General features: G+C 38.5%; 1 protein-coding gene across 2 annotated transcripts in view; it reads left to right on the top strand.

Moving 5' to 3' along the window:
* The window catches only part of dnah2 (dynein, axonemal, heavy chain 2), a 123,524-nt gene that overhangs the window by 99,630 nt on the left and 3,894 nt on the right, over nucleotides 1-20,000 (top strand). For both annotated transcript variants that reach the window (XM_047817847.1, XM_027164959.2), the window contains exons 63-85: nucleotides 93-262; nucleotides 435-551; nucleotides 1,200-1,364; nucleotides 1,475-1,600; nucleotides 1,718-1,866; nucleotides 2,200-2,266; nucleotides 3,501-3,651; nucleotides 4,220-4,368; nucleotides 4,596-4,729; nucleotides 5,027-5,171; nucleotides 5,362-5,561; nucleotides 6,547-6,673; nucleotides 8,227-8,413; nucleotides 9,038-9,186; nucleotides 10,041-10,224; nucleotides 11,061-11,251; nucleotides 12,205-12,396; nucleotides 12,582-12,766; nucleotides 13,851-14,085; nucleotides 14,936-15,087; nucleotides 15,298-15,412; nucleotides 17,928-18,104; nucleotides 18,488-18,562. In XM_047817847.1, the coding sequence (XP_047673803.1) occupies nucleotides 93-262; nucleotides 435-551; nucleotides 1,200-1,364; nucleotides 1,475-1,600; nucleotides 1,718-1,866; nucleotides 2,200-2,266; nucleotides 3,501-3,651; nucleotides 4,220-4,368; nucleotides 4,596-4,729; nucleotides 5,027-5,171; nucleotides 5,362-5,561; nucleotides 6,547-6,673; nucleotides 8,227-8,413; nucleotides 9,038-9,186; nucleotides 10,041-10,224; nucleotides 11,061-11,251; nucleotides 12,205-12,396; nucleotides 12,582-12,766; nucleotides 13,851-14,085; nucleotides 14,936-15,087; nucleotides 15,298-15,412; nucleotides 17,928-18,104; nucleotides 18,488-18,562 (3,542 nt within the window). The remainder of the gene's footprint in view (nucleotides 1-92; nucleotides 263-434; nucleotides 552-1,199; nucleotides 1,365-1,474; nucleotides 1,601-1,717; nucleotides 1,867-2,199; nucleotides 2,267-3,500; nucleotides 3,652-4,219; nucleotides 4,369-4,595; nucleotides 4,730-5,026; nucleotides 5,172-5,361; nucleotides 5,562-6,546; nucleotides 6,674-8,226; nucleotides 8,414-9,037; nucleotides 9,187-10,040; nucleotides 10,225-11,060; nucleotides 11,252-12,204; nucleotides 12,397-12,581; nucleotides 12,767-13,850; nucleotides 14,086-14,935; nucleotides 15,088-15,297; nucleotides 15,413-17,927; nucleotides 18,105-18,487; nucleotides 18,563-20,000) is intronic.

Here is a 20,000-nt window from a genome sequence, read left to right as displayed (position 1 = left end):
TTTAAACACATACTCTTGAGCAGCCGAGCTGATGACTCTAAAATCAGTGGATTAACATTGTCATTATATTCCACTGTCTCTGTGTGTGCTAGGTGAAGGCAACTTTATTAAACAGCTGGTGAACTTTGATAAAGATAACATATCAGACCGTGTGCTGAAGAAGATTGGCCAGTACTGCACACAGCCTGACTTCCAAGCTGATATCATTGGCAGAGTCTCGCTGGCAGCCAAGTCTCTCTGCATGTGGGTCAGAGCAATGGAGGTAAAACCCAATATCCACAGACACACTCAAGTGTACCGACATTTATTTTATTACAGTTAAACTTTACACGTGTGTGGTTTGTATATCTGTTTTTGCAATCCTGCATTATTTTTTAAATTAATCCATTTTAGCATACTTAAGTGTCCATGGTTTGTGCATATGTTTTTCTCAGGTATATGGGCGTATCTTCCGGGTGGTGGAGCCGAAGCGCGCTAGGCTGCATGGAGCCATGACTCAGTTGGCAGAGAAACAGAGTTCACTGGCCGAGGCCCAGGCCAATCTCAGAGAGGTCAGTGCAAGTGTAGATCTCACTATAGGCTCTAGCTGGCAAATTCCTTTCAAATTTAATTATCTTAGTGTTTGAATGTATACACTGTATGAGCCTATAAGCTTGTTCTGAGCAGAGAAGAAACAATTGTCAATTCATAATTTTACTATGAGTTTACTTTACCCACATAGCTGGATATTTGACTGATGGAGAGGTGACCAACTAGATTTCCTGCAGTGTGTCAGCAAACTCATTCAATTCATTCATTTGCTAATTGCATAAACCAAAGCTTATTATTAACAGGATTGGGTTCAGTGTTGCAGCATTAAAATATTTACAAAATCTGCACACCTTAAGCGTCAGACAATCTTCAACATTGTTTGAAACGGGAATATAACACATGGGTCATGTATACAAAATTTTAAACAAACAACTGGCGTGAACATGGGATTGTAAACATATGAATGTGAATTAAATACTTATTTAAAACTTTGAATAGATTGCATGAAGCAAAATGTGTTCTGACCAACAAAGAGATTTACCTTACAGTGGAACAAGCTAATGATGCATGAAAGAAAAAGCCTAAGAGATTTCTTAAGAGGGATTTACGAGCTCATATGGACCACGTCTCATTACACGTGTTTTGTGTGTCTGTGTGTGTGTGTATAGGTGGGAGAGAAACTCGACCAGTTACAGACACAGTATGGTGAGAAGCTAAGTCAAAAGGATGAGTTGAGGAAAAAGTCAGAAGACATGGAGCTTAAATTGGACCGAGCTGGAAAACTGGTGTCTGGATTGGCTGGAGAGAGAGTACGATGGGAGAAGACTGTAGAGGTGAATACAGACACATGCATTCTCACACACACACACACACACACACACACACACACACACACACATTGGAACAGGGCAATACTATAGACTGTGTTTTTTTTTTTTTGCAGGAGCTGGAAAAGGACGTGAGTTATCTAGTAGGAGACTGTCTACTGGCTGCTGCATTTCTCTCATACATGGGTCCTTTCGTGTCCAACTACAGAGATGAGCTGCTCTCAAGCATCTGGATAAAAAAGGTTACTTGTAATCACCAGATATGCCTTAAAAACGTTACATTTTTCACATTGTTAATATCCTTCTTCTGTTTTTCTATACATTACTCTTCTCTTCTTGTATTCACACACTTTCTGTAGTTCAAGGAGCTGGAGGTTGTATGCTCTCCAGGCTTCAGTTTTGCTGTTTTCCTCTCCAAAGCCACAACCGTGCGTGACTGGAACATCCAGGGTCTTCCCTCCGATGCTTTCTCTACTGAGAATGGAGTTATCGTCACCCGCGGCAACCGGTCAGCCCTCACCAGACCAATCTTCCAAGACTATTTTGACAGACAGACCGTCTCTTGTGCTCATTAGAATAACGACAGTATCTCATGAATAATGATGACTAATGAATAGTGATAGCAGGGTAATTAGCTAAAGATAATAGTAAGCGCTGCGATGTGGACATCCATTTATAGACCAGTGCTAATTTCCTTACACAGAAACAGAAGGTCACCAGATGGGGCATTTTTTTTGGAGATTATGGATTATTATGAATTATTTGGGGATAATGTCTCAGGCATTCACAGTAATGGCTAATGTCTGTCTGTCTGTCTCTCTTTCTCTACGTCTTTCCCCAGATGGCCATTAATGGTGGACCCTCAAGGACAAGCGCTGAAGTGGATTAAGAACATGGAGTCTAAAAGAGTGAATAATCACGCACACAATAGCACAATGCCTAAACATTTTCTGCACCAATTTTATACACTATGCTTGGTATAAGGATCAAATTATCCAGAGCTCAGTGAGAACAGGTGAGGGTTTGTATAGAAACAGAATGGAGACATGAAAACGGAAGGCATTAGACGAGATTATAGCTCCCTCCACATCGCAAAAGCATAACCCACATTCTGCAACGAGATTATCAACAGGGCATCACATCAGTCAGCCTACACATTTTAGTCTGAGTCGTGACATTGTGCACAACCCACAGACTCCAGTGCCTTTCTTCCCTTAATTAGTGCAGAACAAACGAACATCACAAAATCTATGGCACATTGAAAGCTTCATCGTTTCTGTCACTCATTCTTCTCACCTGCTTTCTGTCCCACTTTCCTTCAAACACTCTCTCTCTCTCTCTCTCTCTCTCTCCATATCTAGCCCTCTACACCGACAGTTCTATTAATACTCTATCTCGCTCTCTTTTGTGTTTTGGAGGCAGTTGTTCATTTCTTTATTGAGGTGAGATGGAACCTCTTTTCTCTCTGTGCTCAGGCAGTTTATAAAAAAGAGAGCACAACATGGGAGATGTTGATGGAGTATTTAGAGAGCAGAAATGACACGAGTACCACACGCACGCACGCACAAACACACACACATATGCACACACAATGACTCCACTATATACATTTACACACCTGGGCTTGCATCTTTGTCCTGACCATCTGGTCACTGTGCTTTTCTCTGTCTCTTGTCTCTCAGCTTAGCCTCATTTGTGGTACAGGATTCTGCTCTTCCCTTGCCCCCTTTTTCTTTCTGCCCTTCTATGTACCTCTGTCTCTTTTCCTCTCTGTTGGTCTCTCTCTCCTCTTTTCGTGCTGTTTCTCTGACCTTTTCCTCCTCTCTGCAGGTCCTTTCATGCTTTCATGTCTTGCTGGGGTGGCCAGTGCCATTCACACACTACAGCTAAATGCTGACATTTAGGAACAATCACGAAATGTCTTACACTGACAGTCCTGAAGCTTTTCTTTCTTCTCCCCTCTTACTATCGCTCTCTGTCTTTCTCTCTCACTCCCTCACACTCACATATTCTTTACTATCTATTCTACTATTTTCCTGCCATTTCTGTCCATGCTTTCATTATTCTTTCCCTCTATTGCCCTCCACCTTTTGACTCATTTTGTTATATTGTTTGTCTTGTCTTTTGAATTCTCTCTCTTAGGGGTTAAAAGTCATAGACCTTCAGATGCCAGATTTCTTGCGTATTTTGGAGAATGCAGTGCAATTTGGCTCCCCAGTTGTTCTGCAGAATGTACAGGAGGATCTGGATCCCTCACTGGCACCCATACTCAACAAATCTCTTACCCATGTTGGTCAGTCACACACACATGTACACACACTCACAAACAATGGAAATTTCTAAACATTTCCATTAAATTTAGTTTCATGCTTAAATTTAGTTTCAGTATAATATGGAAAATTGTGTTTGGTGGTATGAAAATATCTTTAATTAAATCTAATACATTCATATACAGTATATAACAGTAACTATATATCTATATCTATCTATCTATCTATCTATCTATCTATCTATCTATCTATCTATCTATCTATCTATATATATATAAAGCATAAAACTACATAAAAATCTAATAGCTGGACTAAAAAAAACTAATGATGTCTTATAATCGGCTAATGGTGTCATGAAAGAGTAAACTAAAAACAATCAAGCTTAAATAAACTCCCTATTTTTACTTAATTAACTGTTAGTGTTGATGTGAGAAGCATTATCAGCTTAACTAGCAATAGCCATTATTCATTATTCAATCGGAATGCTCGTGTTCTTTGAGTGCCTGCAGGTTGCATGATGCCTCTGCTTGGAATCACAGTGTGTAGCAACCCCTGGTGTGTATAGTTGAGTGTATTTCTGTGTGCATGCAGGTGGGAGGCTCTTGATGAGGCTGGGAGATAAAGAGGTCGAGTACAACCCAGAGTTCCGTTTCTACATCACCACAAAATTGTCCAATCCACACTATACCCCCGAGATTTCCACCAAAACCACCATAGTTAACTTTGCTGTGAAGGAACAGGTGTGTGTGTTGGTTTGACTAGTGCATCTCTAAAAATATATTTGCCGTTCATTTTGAAGTGACTTTTTTATATATCTAAACCCTGAAAAAACATATTCCACCACTGTAGTGTAAATCAATAATTGTTGATTTCTTTGGTGACAGGGTATTTTTATAAAGGTCACCGTGTCCTTGATATTGTATTTGTGTGTGTGTGTGTGTGTGTGTGTGTGTGTGTGTGTGTGTAGGGTCTAGAGGCTCAGCTCTTGGGTATAGTGGTACGTAAGGAGCGTCCTGAGCTGGAGGAACAGAAAGACTCTTTGGTGATTAACATTGCCTCAGGCAAGCGGAAACTACAGGAGCTAGAGGATGAGATTCTTCGGTGGGCTACACACACATAGGCGCACACATACACACGCTAAACGCCTCCATTCAAACAAGCCCACATATTTCATAGCATTACATTAACACCTTTTATTCAAATGACATTTAGAGAAAAAGCAAAAGTAAAAAAGCAAAAAACACATTTCCTAAATCCATCAGTCAGTTTTATTCTTCAGCAGCATCATCCTTATATGCCTGTGTGTGTGTCTGTGTGTGTGTGTCTGTGTGTGTGTCTGTGTATGTCTGTGTGTGTCTGTGTCTGTGTCTGTCTGTGTGTGTCTGTGCCTGTGTGTAGCTTGTTGAATGAAGCAACTGGCTCTCTGTTAGACGATGTGCAGCTGGTGAACACTCTGCAGACCTCCAAAGTCACAGCCACCGAGGTGTCAGAACAACTGCAGACCAGCGAACAAACGGAGATCAATATCGATACTGCCAGAGAGGTGAGAGAGAGAAAGAGCGAGAGAGTCAGAACCAGAAAGACAATAAGAAAAGGAGAACTGTGCAGAAGGATTTGTCACATTGGACTAATTGTTGAAAGTTTGGAGATAAAAAAGAAAGCTTTAAAGATAAGTCCCTGATTAGTAGTTATATCAGAACAAGAAACATGAATGTCGTATGTATAAATTTCAGGCTTATCGCCCCTGCGCCCAGCGTGCTTCCATCTTGTTCTTTGTGCTGAATGATATGGGCCGTATAGACCCCATGTACCAGTTTTCTCTGGATGCCTACATCAGCTTATTCAACCTGAGCATAGAAAAAAGTGATCGCAACCCCAAACTGGAGGAGAGGATCACCAACCTCAATGACTACCACACCTTCGCAGTTTACAGGTCACTCATCATTACATCACACTCACACTCACACACAATAGCACTAAACACCCCTACATGTCTCTGTATATATGACCCACTGATCAGAATTAAATATGAAAATCTCTTCCATACATCAATTAATTCCACCCTAAGTCCATAACCTGTTTAGTTTTTAATAACAAAAGATGCTACTAATTTAATAAATGTTATTGTTTACAGTAATAGAATTATATTACTAGCTATACGAGCATTGTTAAAAGTAATAACATAGTGATCTGGTCTGCAGTGGCCTATATAATTCGGGGGAAAGTCGGCGAAGTCAGCACTGTAAACCGTATCATTAGTTTACTGAGGTCTGCATTTCAGAAATGTGTTGTAGTCCTTATAAATAATACCGTATTCATTCATAATAGGACAGCCTATTTGCCTAAAAACAGACACTCTTTGTGTTGAGCTAATTTATGCAAAATCAGCATCTATCTATAGGAAAAAAAGTGCATGTAGATGTTTTTATTGTCTACATCTTAACTAAAAACAAACTAGTGTCTGCTTTTTGCCCCAAGCTCTTGGTGCATAAAAAAAATAATTCAAAACCAAGGTCCAGAACTGCGCTAATAGCTAGTTATGATCAAGAGTGTAGCATTAGTCATTTTCTACCCCTTTTTATTTAAAAGCATATTGGTAATAGTCTTAACTATGTAGCATTTCACACTTGTCAGCTGCAGACAAGTGAAGCGTTGTTGAAATATGTTGCTTGTTGATGTCATGTCTCACCAAACCACTGTGTATAATACGACGGAATGTTGTTCATTTATATTTCTGTTTTGCTCACTCTGTATTGTAACATGATATGTGTGGATCAGGTATAGGAATATAGAAATATATGTGCAGCATCACTCGCATGTCAAAGAGTGATTGACAGTCATTTAATTTCTTTCCTCAAGGCTTTGAGCTTGAACACGATGTTGTTGGTTTGAAAATCATCAGTGGTTCGTGTTTGCAGGTACGCTTGTCGAGGTCTGTTTGAGCGTCACAAGCTGCTGTTCAGCTTCCACATGTGTGTAAAGATCCTGGAGGTGGCTGGCAAGCTCAACATGGATGAGTACAGTTTCTTCCTCAGAGGAGGGCTGGTAAGCACCCACCTGTAGTCTCAATTAATCTATTTAGTCTGATTTAAATAAAAAAAAAGATGCATCACATGCGTCATATATATCACAAATTGTATTGTTATTGAATTGAATTAGTATTTTATTATTACAGCATAAATCCATGATATATTTAGAAGTGCTCCATAATACAGGTCCATTCACACCCACATTACTCTGTCTCACCGCAGCACACACCATTCGCACTAATCCTACCATGACTTTATCAGATTACTATGAATAATCACACACCCTGCTTTTAGCTTGGTTACTATGAGCACATTGTGATTCTTATAAAACAGCAGTTTGAGCATTTAAAAAAAATGTACGATCAATGTTCAGTTGTTTATCTCAACCCAGCCGCACTAAATCAGTGGATCCTTAATGCTGTACACACCGTTTCACCGTCATCTATCACCTTCAGCAGCAGATCGCTCAGACCTTAATCTGCACAGATGCTTTGTCTCACTTCATGAACAAGAGAAAAAACTTTCACACAGTATTTTGTTTCTGACAAACAGCTTCAACACTTTTTCAGCACAAATTTGTTACAAATGTGCATACGGCCAAGAAGCCGAGCATTTACACACAGTGTAGCCTGTTTCCCAATGCATTGCGCCTTTCATTATTTATATATGGACTTTGAAGCATAGCTTATTGTATTTGTTGTAGGTGAAATAAATTAATCAGCATGCCACCTCTTAGGTCATTGGAACAGGATTCAATATCTAACCAACTAAACAATCTGCACAAATTGGTACTAGATAGAAAGGCCATGGCTATAACATATATAATTTAGTATTCATACAAAAACCTGAACTCGATGCTTCAGACATTACATATAGGTCTATGTTTCTGAATTGGTCTTTATAAAGAAGAAAATGTATCACCAATACGCTGAGGATTGACATGGAAGTTCCAGGACAGTAGGGTTTTTGTTTAAAGCCTTAAGGATTCCCAATCCACTCACACTACTGCTTCAGAATTTCTGTCTAGCCAGTAACATACATTTTTCCATGTAACTTTGAATTTCTAGTATTTTCTTCAGGGATTCATTCCCAAATCATTCCCAAAATCATTTTATGCTATGTTACATTTGCTAAGCATAATTCCCTCTACCCATCATTACAAGGCAGATCTGTTAAGTGTGTTTGCTAGCGGAGCAAATAGTTACCTCAAGGGTAATTTAGATGTGTCAAAGCTATTGTGAATCTTTATGAATTGATGACATTTTTTCAACAATAACAAATAATTAGTTATAATGGTGAATTTAGATTAATAATCTAGATCATATTGGAGGTCTAGATTCCTTTTTTTTAAGGAGTAGCAAAAATTCACACTTAAATACCTTTTTTTTCTCCAAAGGGTGTTATTTTGCTGGTTCAAAACAACATTCAAGACAACAAGGCTTTTAAGGCTTTCAAAACTCTTAAACAATTTAGTTTATAAATTAGCCCCATGTTTAACTGGTATTAAATCGTGTCTGTTCTGGAACCCTTGAGTTTCCTCATGTCTGTGGGTGTATGCTGTTGTTCCAGGTCCTCGATAAGGAAGGTCAGATGGATAACCCATGCACAACTTGGCTGACTGACTCTAATTGGGACAACATTACTGAGCTGGACAAGCTAGCTAATTTCCATGGGATTATGGCCTCATTTGAACAGTACCCAAGAGACTGGAACCTGTGGTACACCAGCTCAGAGCCGGAAAACGCACCGCTACCTGGTAATGTCTGTGTGTGTGTGACAGCACTTTAGCTGTGTCATCTCATCTTTGGGAATCATTCCAAATGATTTTTTGACTCACTTTTGTCTTTTATTACAAAATAAATTTTTATTTGCTGTTGTCTTTTCCTCTCTCTGTGTCCATATAGATTAATGTACAGCTCTACTTTCAGGGCTAGCCTTTCATTTCCTTTGATTATTTTTCAAATCTAAGTATATTACTAAGAGCTCTGCTCAGTATTAATACAATATATGGGAGAACGTGCAGTACATTGAAAACTCTGTTTGTTTAACTCAATAATGTAATTATGAATTGTAATTTTTTTTTTGGAAAAAGCAAGCTCTAAAGAGGTCTTCATTTATGAAAAGGTCTATAAGAAAGATAATATTTGCCTGTCACTTATCTCTTGTTAATTAATTTCCTACTTCATCTGTCTTATCCTTATCCTTTTTCACCTTCTTTTTTTAACCCTTGCACCTTCTCTTGTCTTTATTTTTGAATTTTTTTGTCACTTTCTGGCTCTCAACAATTTGCAAATCACCGCTCTCATTTCTTCGTGCCTTGCGGCTTCCTTCTGCCGCTTTTCCCCTCTTTTACTGTGTCCTTATCGCTCATTCTCTTTAGGGGAGTGGGAGAACGGGTGTAATGAGTTGCAGAGGATGTTGATAGTGCGTTCCCTAAGACAGGACCGCGTCTCATTCTGCGTGACTTCCTTTATCATCAACAACCTGGGCTCCCGCTTCGTAGAGCCACCAGTCCTGGACATGAAGGCTGTGAGTTATAAACACACACAGTATGGAGCGCAGACATGTTAATATATTTTCGACATTACCTCAGTCATTTACATATAAACATACTCAACTCCAACTTATAAACACATTTAAACAATGCCAAACACATGGTGGTTTCCTTACTGTAACATCGAGGTTGATGTAAGTGTACAGGTAAGCTGTACATACCAGTAAGTGGTAACTCAATGCTTAAGGTGTTGTTTGGAAGGTTGTGAATTCAAATCCCAGCATAAATAGTCCTGCCATGTCAGGCTGCTGGGCTCCTGAGCTAGGACCTTAATAAACCTCAACTGCTCAGTCGTATAAATGAGATATATGTAAGTCGCTCTGGATATGTGCATCTGCCAAATGCTGTACATTTAAATACCAGTTGTGAATATTAATTTGATTGTGCCCTGTTATCCATACAAATGAGTTTTTCTGCTAGAGAGATAATACAAGTGCATGCCTGCACGTTTTGTGAGCTTCAGACTTGAATACGTGTTCAAATTATGTAAAGAAAGCTTTTTTCTCTACACCCGACTAAAGATGACTCAACCAGTTATGACGCACTACCTGAAATGATTTTCAGCGTGGCTTGTAGCTCGTTACGTTGCATAACAAGTCACTATGCAATTTGGACTGCTATTTGTGTTAGACTTCTCTTGTCAAGTGTACTACCACATGTGACACACAGCATGAACATAGGAACCGAAGAATCACTTTAAAGGAGTAGTCTATCATTTTCACAGCTATCTGCTCTGCCAGGGAAAGAAATTGGTAATTTCAATGAAATTAGTGATAAGTCATTTTGGAAAGGACAGTATAATGATTCATCTTGTATGTTTGTGTTTTAGGTGTTAGAGGATTCCACCACTAAGACACCACTGATCTTTGTGCTGTCCCCTGGTGTGGATCCCACTGCTGCCCTGTTGCAACTGGCAGACACGTCCGGCATGGGCCCCCGGTTCCAGGCCCTGTCTCTGGGACAGGGACAGGCTCCAATCGCCACGCGCATGATAAAAGATGGCGTTATTCATGGTAAAACTTTACATGCTGTCTCATCCTCTCCTCTTTTTTTAGCCAGTTCCCTTATTTCTCTCTTTATTTTGCCGACTCAGCAAATTAGCCCTGTTGGTTGATTAAGGGTGTTTATCCCAAGTAAATGGACCGGAAAACATCTGAAAGTTAACTTCTTTTTCATTGTTAAAAAGCAATGTGTGTACTTTCTCTAAAGGCCAATCCACACAACAGTTTCTCCATGCCTTGTGCCTTCCTTCATTTTTAATTGTCTAACTTACACTCATTTCACAGACCAACTGCACTTCCATTATCAAAAATGCAACCCATCACTATTTATTACATAATTCCGCTTAAAGACCACCTTACAGAAATCCACTCAAATCACACTCATCCACATTATATGTAGTGATAAATAATATTTGTTTCTACAGTTATACCCATGAGATCAACCTAGGTAATGCCAATAAACATTAATATTAAACAGAAGGAAGCTCACAGAGGCATTGCTCACGTTTCACTGTCTTAGACACAATAGTTGTAATCAAATTTTGGTCATTGTTAGTGTTGGCCTAGACTTAAAAACCTTTTGTTTTCACAAATTGTAATTTTATAATTTTTTATTACCTCTTAAATGAAAGACTTTAATTGGGCTGGAATACAGGTTTCTTTACAAATGCACATTCCCTTTAGAGGCTTAGTAAGACCTTCCTTCTTCCCTGATGTGCTTTGCTACCATCTTAGATGGTATTATATGGTACAGAGTGAGTCTATCTACAGTGTAGAAGTGAGCTATTCAGGCAAAATTCACCATAAAATTGATTTCTGGTCAATCTTATTTTTTGTGTGTGTGGTAGGTCACTGGGTGTTCTTGGCTAATTGCCACCTGTCCCTGTCATGGATGCCTCAGCTGGATAAGTTAGTGGAGCAGCTACAAGTTGAGGAACCTCATCCAGACTTCAGGCTGTGGCTCAGCTCTTCTCCTCACCCAGATTTCCCCATTGCAATACTTCAGACCGGCATCAAAATAACCACTGAGCCACCCAAGGTATACAATGAACACACAAAATAGAAACACTCACCGTCATACACGTTTTTTTCATGGTGGCCTGGTCATATGCACATACACATGCAAGAACTCCCTACACACACCATTCTCACATACTGTACTGCAACACTATTGTATACCAGTCAAGTGGCTTCCTAGGGTGCCAAGCACCCAAAAGTATCGGGAATAAATGAATAAACTTTATAAATGTATAGATTGTAAAATACTCTTACACTCAGCAAATCCAAATGAATATGTAATGTCTGCACTCCTGACAGTCAGCAAGATAGCACTGACTAAAAAATTATGTAAGAAGAGGCTAGACATATTATAGATAACTCAGTAGATATAGCCAAAACAATCTACATAATAGAAACTGTCAACCCAAATGGTTATACAATGGCACTGTCATAGTCAAAACTTTGTTGAAGTAATATTTACTGAAAGAAATAAATGATATGCTACATAATGCTGTGTGTGTATATATATATATATATTTCTCTGAACGCTTAAAGTTGATTATGTAACAGAGAAAAAAGAACTACAGTATCTGTATAGCATCTATATTATGTTTGCTGTGTAGTTATTGGATTTTTTTATTTTTTTTTATTTTGTGTGTTTATTATATTTTTGCTTGGAGTAATGATTCATTAATGGCATGTGTGTTTAAAAACAAAAAACAGAAAAAACTTTTCAGTGATCTGAATCTAGCCACATCGTGAAATGGACTGGCCTTATTGAAATATTGGCTTTGTGGGGTTTTCTGTCACATCTTTGGTCTTTTATTGGAAAAAGAAAACTCTTTTGTGCACTTATTGATCAGAATTCAGGAGGACTATTCTTAAAAGGCACATTGATTCCTGTAATGCCAAGGGTGACACACACACACACACACATACACACAGAAGTACTGTAGAGAAATATACACAACTCTTCCATGTTTCTCTTTACAGGGAGTGAAGTCAAATATGAAACGGCTGTACCAGCTGGTGACAGAGACTCAGTTTTCACGCTGCACACAGCCCATCGTCTACCGCAAGTTGCTCTTTTCCCTCTGTTTCTTCCACAGCATCCTGCTGGAGCGCAAGAAGTTTCTCCAGCTTGGCTGGAATATTGTATACGGCTTCAATGATTCTGACTTTGAGGTAAAAGCAGTTGTCGTGTAGTCTTGCTACTGGAGAATTGTTTGATTTCAGGCAGAAAAAATTTTTTTTTGGGAAAAGCAATTATCTGATGACACATAGGCAAAGCTCTACAAGCTTACCTAGGAGGCATAGCATACCAATACTTCTGCCTCTTGCCTCGTCTCTTCTGTCTGTTTCTGTAACAGGTTAGTGAGAACTTAATGAGTCTGTATTTGGATGAGTATGAGGAAATCCCCTGGGATGCTCTGAAGTACCTCATTGCTGACATCAACTATGGAGGTCACGTTACGGACGACTGGGACCGTCGTCTCCTCAACACATACATCAATGATTACTTTTGTGAAGACACCGTCAACACTCCTTTCTATAAGTGAGGCTAACACACATTCATTTATTTGGATGCAGGCACACATGCAAAAACATTAACATTTGGCACACTGTAGTAACCTTCACGTCTTTCAAATATTAATACACGCTACTTGAACACACAGAAGAGCAAGAACCCCACCATGTGGACATATCTAGAATCACACATGCCCACCAAAACACACACACACACACACACACACACACACAAACACACAATTCTGGACATATTCAGCACACATCCAAGCCTAACAAAACGCCTAGGAGGTTTAATGAAAGAATTAGTTGCTGTGTCTAATCTTAGTGTAGATGTTATATGCTATAGGAAAGACTCCTCGAAGTATCCCTGTGTCTAATGCAGTGTTTCTAAGTACTTGTCCTGCAATGAAAACTTTAGTATTTGTCATGCACAAACACACCATTTGAGCACACAGAAGCACTTGTTAAACAGTCGATGAGCTATATCAGTTGTTCTGGAATCATGGGACACAATAGAATGTGCAGCGTACAGATAGATACATGTGCTTTAGTAATGGAAACACTGAGCTAGCGTGCCACCACTGTGTGCCTGTTTTGTAACAAGGTACAACAGCTCCCCTATGTGGTGCATCTTTTATTTACAGTATGTAAAATTAACAAGTAGCTGGATTAGTTATTGTAAGTGACGTGACTAAAACACTAATACATAACATATGTTATATGATCATTGATGTTAGATTGTTCAGCCCAATTTCCATTATCAGTAACCATAGCTGTGGTATAGTTATTGTTCATCTGTTTCTTGCATGAGAGAATAAGCAATAAGTATTTATTTCCAGATTTCACTGTTCTTTTTTCACTAATTTGAATACTGTGCTAGGTTATATCAGAATAAGACCTTTCTTGGTTTCTCTGTGTATGTTGTTTGCATGATACTTGTTCTAACCTGCTTACCCATGTCTGAGTTTCATGAGCCAAGTGTCTAGTCTTATACTCTATATACGTTCAGTTACAAGTTATGAGAATCATGAATAAAAAGTATACTGTTTTATTTTTTTTAATAATATTATATAAATTCTGTGTCTGTGTCTGTATGTGATGTTCTCTAGACTGTCCTCCTTGCCTACTTATTATATCCCTCGTGATGGTCTTCAGCCTGTGTATCAAGATTATATCAACCTGCTCCCAGCAGTGGAACATCCAGAGACATTTGGCCAGCATCCAAATGCAGACATTGCCAGCCAGATCTCTGAAACACGCACACTCTTTGACACACTCTTGTCACTTCAGCCTCAGGTCACCAGCATAGCAGCCACTGGAGAAGGACTTAGCCGTGAGGACAAGGCATGTCTTTGTAGCTCTTAGTACTTTTCTACCGAATAGGACAGTGTGTTACAGCATGGTACAGTTACTAATCTGAAACCAGGACTGTACCTGTGTCTATTTCCCATTGCATAACATAGGACTTTTTTTTGGTGGTTACAGTGTGGTATTAATCGATTTAATGAACATTCCTGTAACCAGAGTGTAATTTGTACATACAGTTTGCCATAGAGCTTGTTTTACATTAAAGTGACTGTGACACTATCACTTATCTTCCTCACAGGGCTACTATAAGTCTGCTATAAGTATTCTATAAGTTTGGTAATTGAGTAAGTTTCTGTAATGGAAACTAGTGGACCCAGACAAAGCCCAATACTTATTTAAATCTTATTTAAAACATTAATGTGGGTGAAAATATAAACATTCATTCATATATTAACATAAAATGTTAAAAATTTTTAAACTAAATCCACCAGGAAGCAGGACATTAAAAAAATTGAAAGAAACTGTGGCAGGCAGTCAGTACACAACCATTAAACACTGTTTACTGTCAATGGGATTTTAAAAGAATGTTAGCATCAGCCATTTGTCAAAATCAAGTGACACCTCATGAAGATGTGATTGCTGTTGTGTGCTCTTAATACCCTAGATAGGAAGGTTGCCAAGTTCACTTACAAAATGTGTTACTTGGCAAAGAAATGAATGAAAACACAAGGGATTGGGGAATTATTACTATGCTATACCACTCTGTCTGGAAGGGTGTATTCTTGGATGGTGTAAAAAACCTTGTGCCATTTCACTGGATAAGAAATAAGAGTCAGATTATTTGTATAATTCTATATCAGTATTTTATCTCTGTATGTGCATGAAGGTATTAGAACTCTCAGCTGATGTGCTTCAGAAGATCCCAGCAGAGGTGGATTATGAAGAGACAAGGAAACTGTTGCAGGATGATCCCTCACCCCTTAATGTAGTGCTGCTGCAGGAGATACAGAGATACAACATTCTTCTGCACACCATCAGGTCTGTGTTTATTTGGAAGACTGAATCACAGGCAGAGACTGATAGTTGTGAGAGTTGTGAACTATGCATATTAAAGTGCTTGGTGTGTGTGTGTGTGTGTGTGTGTGTGTGTGTGTGTGTGTGTGTGTGTGTGTGTGTGTGTGTGTGTGTGTGTGTGTGTGTGTGTGTGTGTGTTTGTGTGCATGTGTGTGTGTTTCTGTGTGAGAACAGGATGTCTCTGACAGAGTTGGAGAAAGGCATTAAAGGTCTGGTTGTGATGTCCAGTAGTCTGGAAGAGACGTTTCAGTGCATTCATGATGCTCGTGTTCCTCCCCTCTGGGAGAAGGTAAGACACTTGTAGACTATTCCATCATATCATCCAGTGTTGTTGTTGTTAAAAACACACTAGCAGTGCTAAAGGTGAAGCAGCAGTTGCCACATGTTTGTGGTTTGTAGTCAGATGTTTGACTGATGACATTTTTTGGAGATCATCAAGATTAGAAAGTGGCTTTTTATTCTGAACCCCAAATACTTACATTTTGATTTTGCTGTAAGTAATATCTCGAGATTATCTTAAAGATATGGGCTGGATATGCATGCAAGCGCAGAGTATTTTATTAACAGTGAACCAGATGTGAACAGAGACTAGCACTGCATAACAAATACAAACTAGACAAGAATAGAATGCACATATTGGCAGAGACCCTTATCCACAGCAACTTATATTCAAGCTCATTTATACAACTAAGCAGTTGAGGGCCTTGCTCAAGGGGCCAGCAATGCCAGCTTGGTGGTCTTAGGATTTGAACCCACACCCTTATGATTAGTAGTCCAACAGTTTAACCTCTGGGCTGCCATGAATATTTGCTACTCACAACAGACATTAGACACAGCATGCTATATAAACATGTCTTATAAACATAGTTCTGGTGTTGACAAATCTGACATTTACTTGTCTGTGGGCTTCACTCAGTTCACTCATTTTAAACCTGAAATAGTAATAAGCTACCTTAACAAATCATTTTATCAGTATCGCTCACATAGCAAGAAGTATCAAGAAGATATCAGCTGAGAGGAAACTGTCATCAGATCTCTCTCTCTGTGTGTGTGTGTGTGTGTGTGTGTGTGTGTGTGTGTGTGTGTGTGTGTGTGTGTGTGTGTGTGTGTGTGTGTGTGTAATTCAGGTATACTTTAAATCTTAATTTGAATTAGTGTCCATTTGGGAATCATCATGTTGAATAGGCTACATTGTGTAGAGGATGCTATCACAGGCACAAGGGCTTTTGTGATTGGATAGAAGCAAGTTTGATTACATCTAAGAGCTCTTGTTTTTTTTCCCTGAGTGCTTAAACTCTTAACCTTTGCTCTTGGTTCTCAAACAGATTTTTTTGCTTGATTTTTTTGGACTTGAATATTAATATACAGACCACTGCAGTTATCCAGTTATTTTTCAGTTGTCTTTTAGGCATTTATGCATCGTATACTAAATGTAACATCTGTATTTGGCAGTTGAATCTAATAATTATTAGTCATGTTATTAAATGAAAAGATATACACACACCACGGCTATAGAAAAATCATCATGTGAAGTGTGCGAAGTTGTAATCTGCGAGTGCAGTGCCCAGTGTTGGAGAGGAGCTGGAGTGGATTAAATGAATGGTGAAGTGCTGGAAGGTCACAGTGTTAAAGAAGAGGCCCATGCACTCGCTACACTGTTGAGGATCGGATTGTGGATTTATTCCTCTCACTCCCTCTACACTTTTGTCTTTCTATTATAGACACACAAACACTCTACTGGAACACCACATGCTTGTAAAATACAATCTCTGACATACACACTTAGCCTTTTAAGAGCACTTGCCTTACATGCATACACACACAATCCAGGGTGTGTGTGTGTGTGTGTGTGTGTGTGTGTGTGTGTGTGTGTGTGTGTGTGTGTGTGTGTGTGTGTGTGTGTGTGTGTGCGCGCACGCTTATAGAGGTCACCTGTAGGTCAAGGGGGCTCTAACAAAGACTTTGTTTGGGGTAATTGCACTTCAATGAGCAGAATAATTATCTATGTACATCTGAAATGTTTAAAATGTACATTGCTTGCTACTTCACATCAACCTGGCTCATGTTCTTTTAATAAAACTTTTGACCTGCATTTATTCATTTCTCGCTCACATCTCAATCTCTCTCTCTCTCTCTCTCTCTCTCTCTCTCTCTCTCTCTCTCTCTCTCTCTCTCTCTCTCTCTCTCTCTCTTATTACACTCTCTGTACCTCTATAACTGTCATTCTGTCTGATCTTTAACAGATTATTCTGTCCTTCTCTTTCATTCCAATATTCATTCTCACGGCAGTTAAATTACTCCTAAGATGCATATTTTTTTATTTTATCTAGGTGCTCTCTGTCATCTATCATTCTTCCCCTCTTTTCTGCCCCCACGCACACCCCACACATACACACACACACACATACACACATACGGAATTACTATTTCATATTTTTAATGGGCCTGAATCTTTTGTTAATAGTCATATTCATATATTCAGCGTATACACATGAATGATTATAATGGATTGCTTTACCAATGAATTCAGGTTCAAGTTAAACTTTATTCTGTTAATAATTTAAAAAAATATTTCAAATACAGATATACTACATAAAAACGGTGTAAATGACATGAAGAGATTCTATTTTATCCTAAGTGTAATAAAGCTTATGCCAGCTACTGAAATACTACATTTCTCTGTCCTTGGCCAGTCTCATTCAGCTTTGAATAGTGTATGAAATAAATAACAAGGCTTTGGATTTTTTCCTACCTACAAAAACATATCTCTTGTCAATTTGTCTCTCTCACTCCAAACCATCTAGGCATACCCATCACTGAAACCCTTGGCATCGTGGACAAGGGACCTGTGCCAGCGGGTAGAGCAGTTTGCTCGCTGGGCGGAGACAGCACGTCCTCCCATTCTCTTCTGGCTCTCAGGCTTCACCTTCCCCACAGGCTTTCTGACAGCAGTACTGCAGTCCTCAGCACGGCAGAACAAGGTGAGAACAACCACGTGTTCACACACTCATACAAACCCAATCAAGCATGCATTATGTGCTTATTATATGTGTATTATATACGGATGTATTTCTAAACATATATCCGTAGACACATACACACAAATATAATCCATATGTACATGTGCGTGTAAACAATTGGCAGATGTTGAAGCCCATTTGGTTCCAGAGGTCTGTGAAGTTTATTACTTTCCAAAGAATGACATTATTATGTAACATGAACCCACGTGTAGAATGCCAGAGACTGAGCATGCAGACCTTACAAAATACAGCATGAGCCAGACAAAAGAAATCAAGAAACCAAGGAAGTCTGCAAGAAAAACAAGTTTTGTAGCAACAGTTAATCAGTTGATTGTGTTCTGCAGGTATCTGTGGACGCGCTTTCTTGGGAGTTCACTGTTTCTACTGTAGATGACAGCAACCTGCTCTTCCCCCCCAAGGTGAGTAACTATTGCTAACCATACACACATCAAGACTCTAGCAAGGGAGCAACCTATTATTAACCACCAGGCCATTGGGGCCTGATTTAACTTTATATTTTGCCCTACACTCAGCAGACACATATTGGTGATGTGTGCTTATTTATTAAAATAAGCACACATTAATACTTATTTATTTAATAATTTTTTTCATTTATTAAAATCTATCATCTAATATCAGTGATATTATGGCAACACCTATAGGTTGAGACTATATTCAAAAAGACTAGCGTCCAAGTAATGATTAGCACCTAATGATCCACTGGTGGTTAATGTTATCCATAAAAGATCACAATGGCTGCAGATATTATTCCTAACCAAGCACGAACACACCACCTTCCACTTGTTCCTGCCATCCTGGATGCTAATCCTGATATGTGCAAATCCATTAACTCACTCAATGTAACTTTAACCAAAAAAAAAATTGTCTACAATGTATTTCTTTGTACAATGTGTATTTTTGTAGATCTTATTAGTTCCTCTGGGGTTATCTGCTGTCTGGATCATGGTTCCTTAGAATTTAAGGTTTCTTCCATATATGTTTTTAGCCGTCCAAGATTCGTATTCGGCTATTTTGAATGCTAAACACGATTATTTTTATTATATGCAGCCTTGAATAGACCTATTCTATTCATTTAGAATGAATAGTAAAAGTAAAATATTCATACCTACTTCAACCCTGAAAAGCCTTTTGATCATTTGTCATCTTGTTTGATTTTTATTCCCATCTTCATTAAATAATTTATTACTTTAAGTCTCGCTTTTCTTAGGTTTCTGAATTCTATCCTTTCTTCCTTAATTATTTTCCTCTTCTGCTTTCAAAACTGTACACCTGTTCTTTAAATCTCTTCAAAAGGAGGACGTAAACCTTGTTCTTTTCTCTTCCTTGGACATGATAATACATATTATGCTTTTCTATCATTTAAAGACTAATAGATGATCACTTTGGTCATCCAAACGATCGCTTTGTTTAAGTATTTTATTCTATCTTGGAAACTTGGAAATATTTATGTGAGTATTTGTGTGGGATAAATACATTTTATTTACCCCACACAGATATTACACATACTATTTTATTCTTACTTAATGGAAAATACATACTCTGTATACCTATATATATATATATATATATATATATATATACACTGTCATATGTCATCCTTTTGTCATCTCTTACAAACAATGAAGAGCAAACCAAACTAAATGTCTGAGGTTTAAATAAGGCAAGCCTTCTACCAAATCCTCTGTAATAATGTTACTAAATTATAATAAGGATTTGCACCTGATGTGATATACCTGTAGGTGATTTTAAGCCAAATTAAGTACAAGAAATGTGGGGGTGTCCTTACTTCTTCCTTACAAGAAATTACTTTTTTTTTTTAATTACATTTTACAGATA

This window comes from Tachysurus fulvidraco, chromosome 1 (assembly GCF_022655615.1).
Source record: "Tachysurus fulvidraco isolate hzauxx_2018 chromosome 1, HZAU_PFXX_2.0, whole genome shotgun sequence".
In the NCBI taxonomy this organism is placed as follows: domain Eukaryota; kingdom Metazoa; phylum Chordata; class Actinopteri; order Siluriformes; family Bagridae; genus Tachysurus; species Tachysurus fulvidraco.
This window is presented reverse-complemented; position numbering and strand designations above follow the sequence as displayed.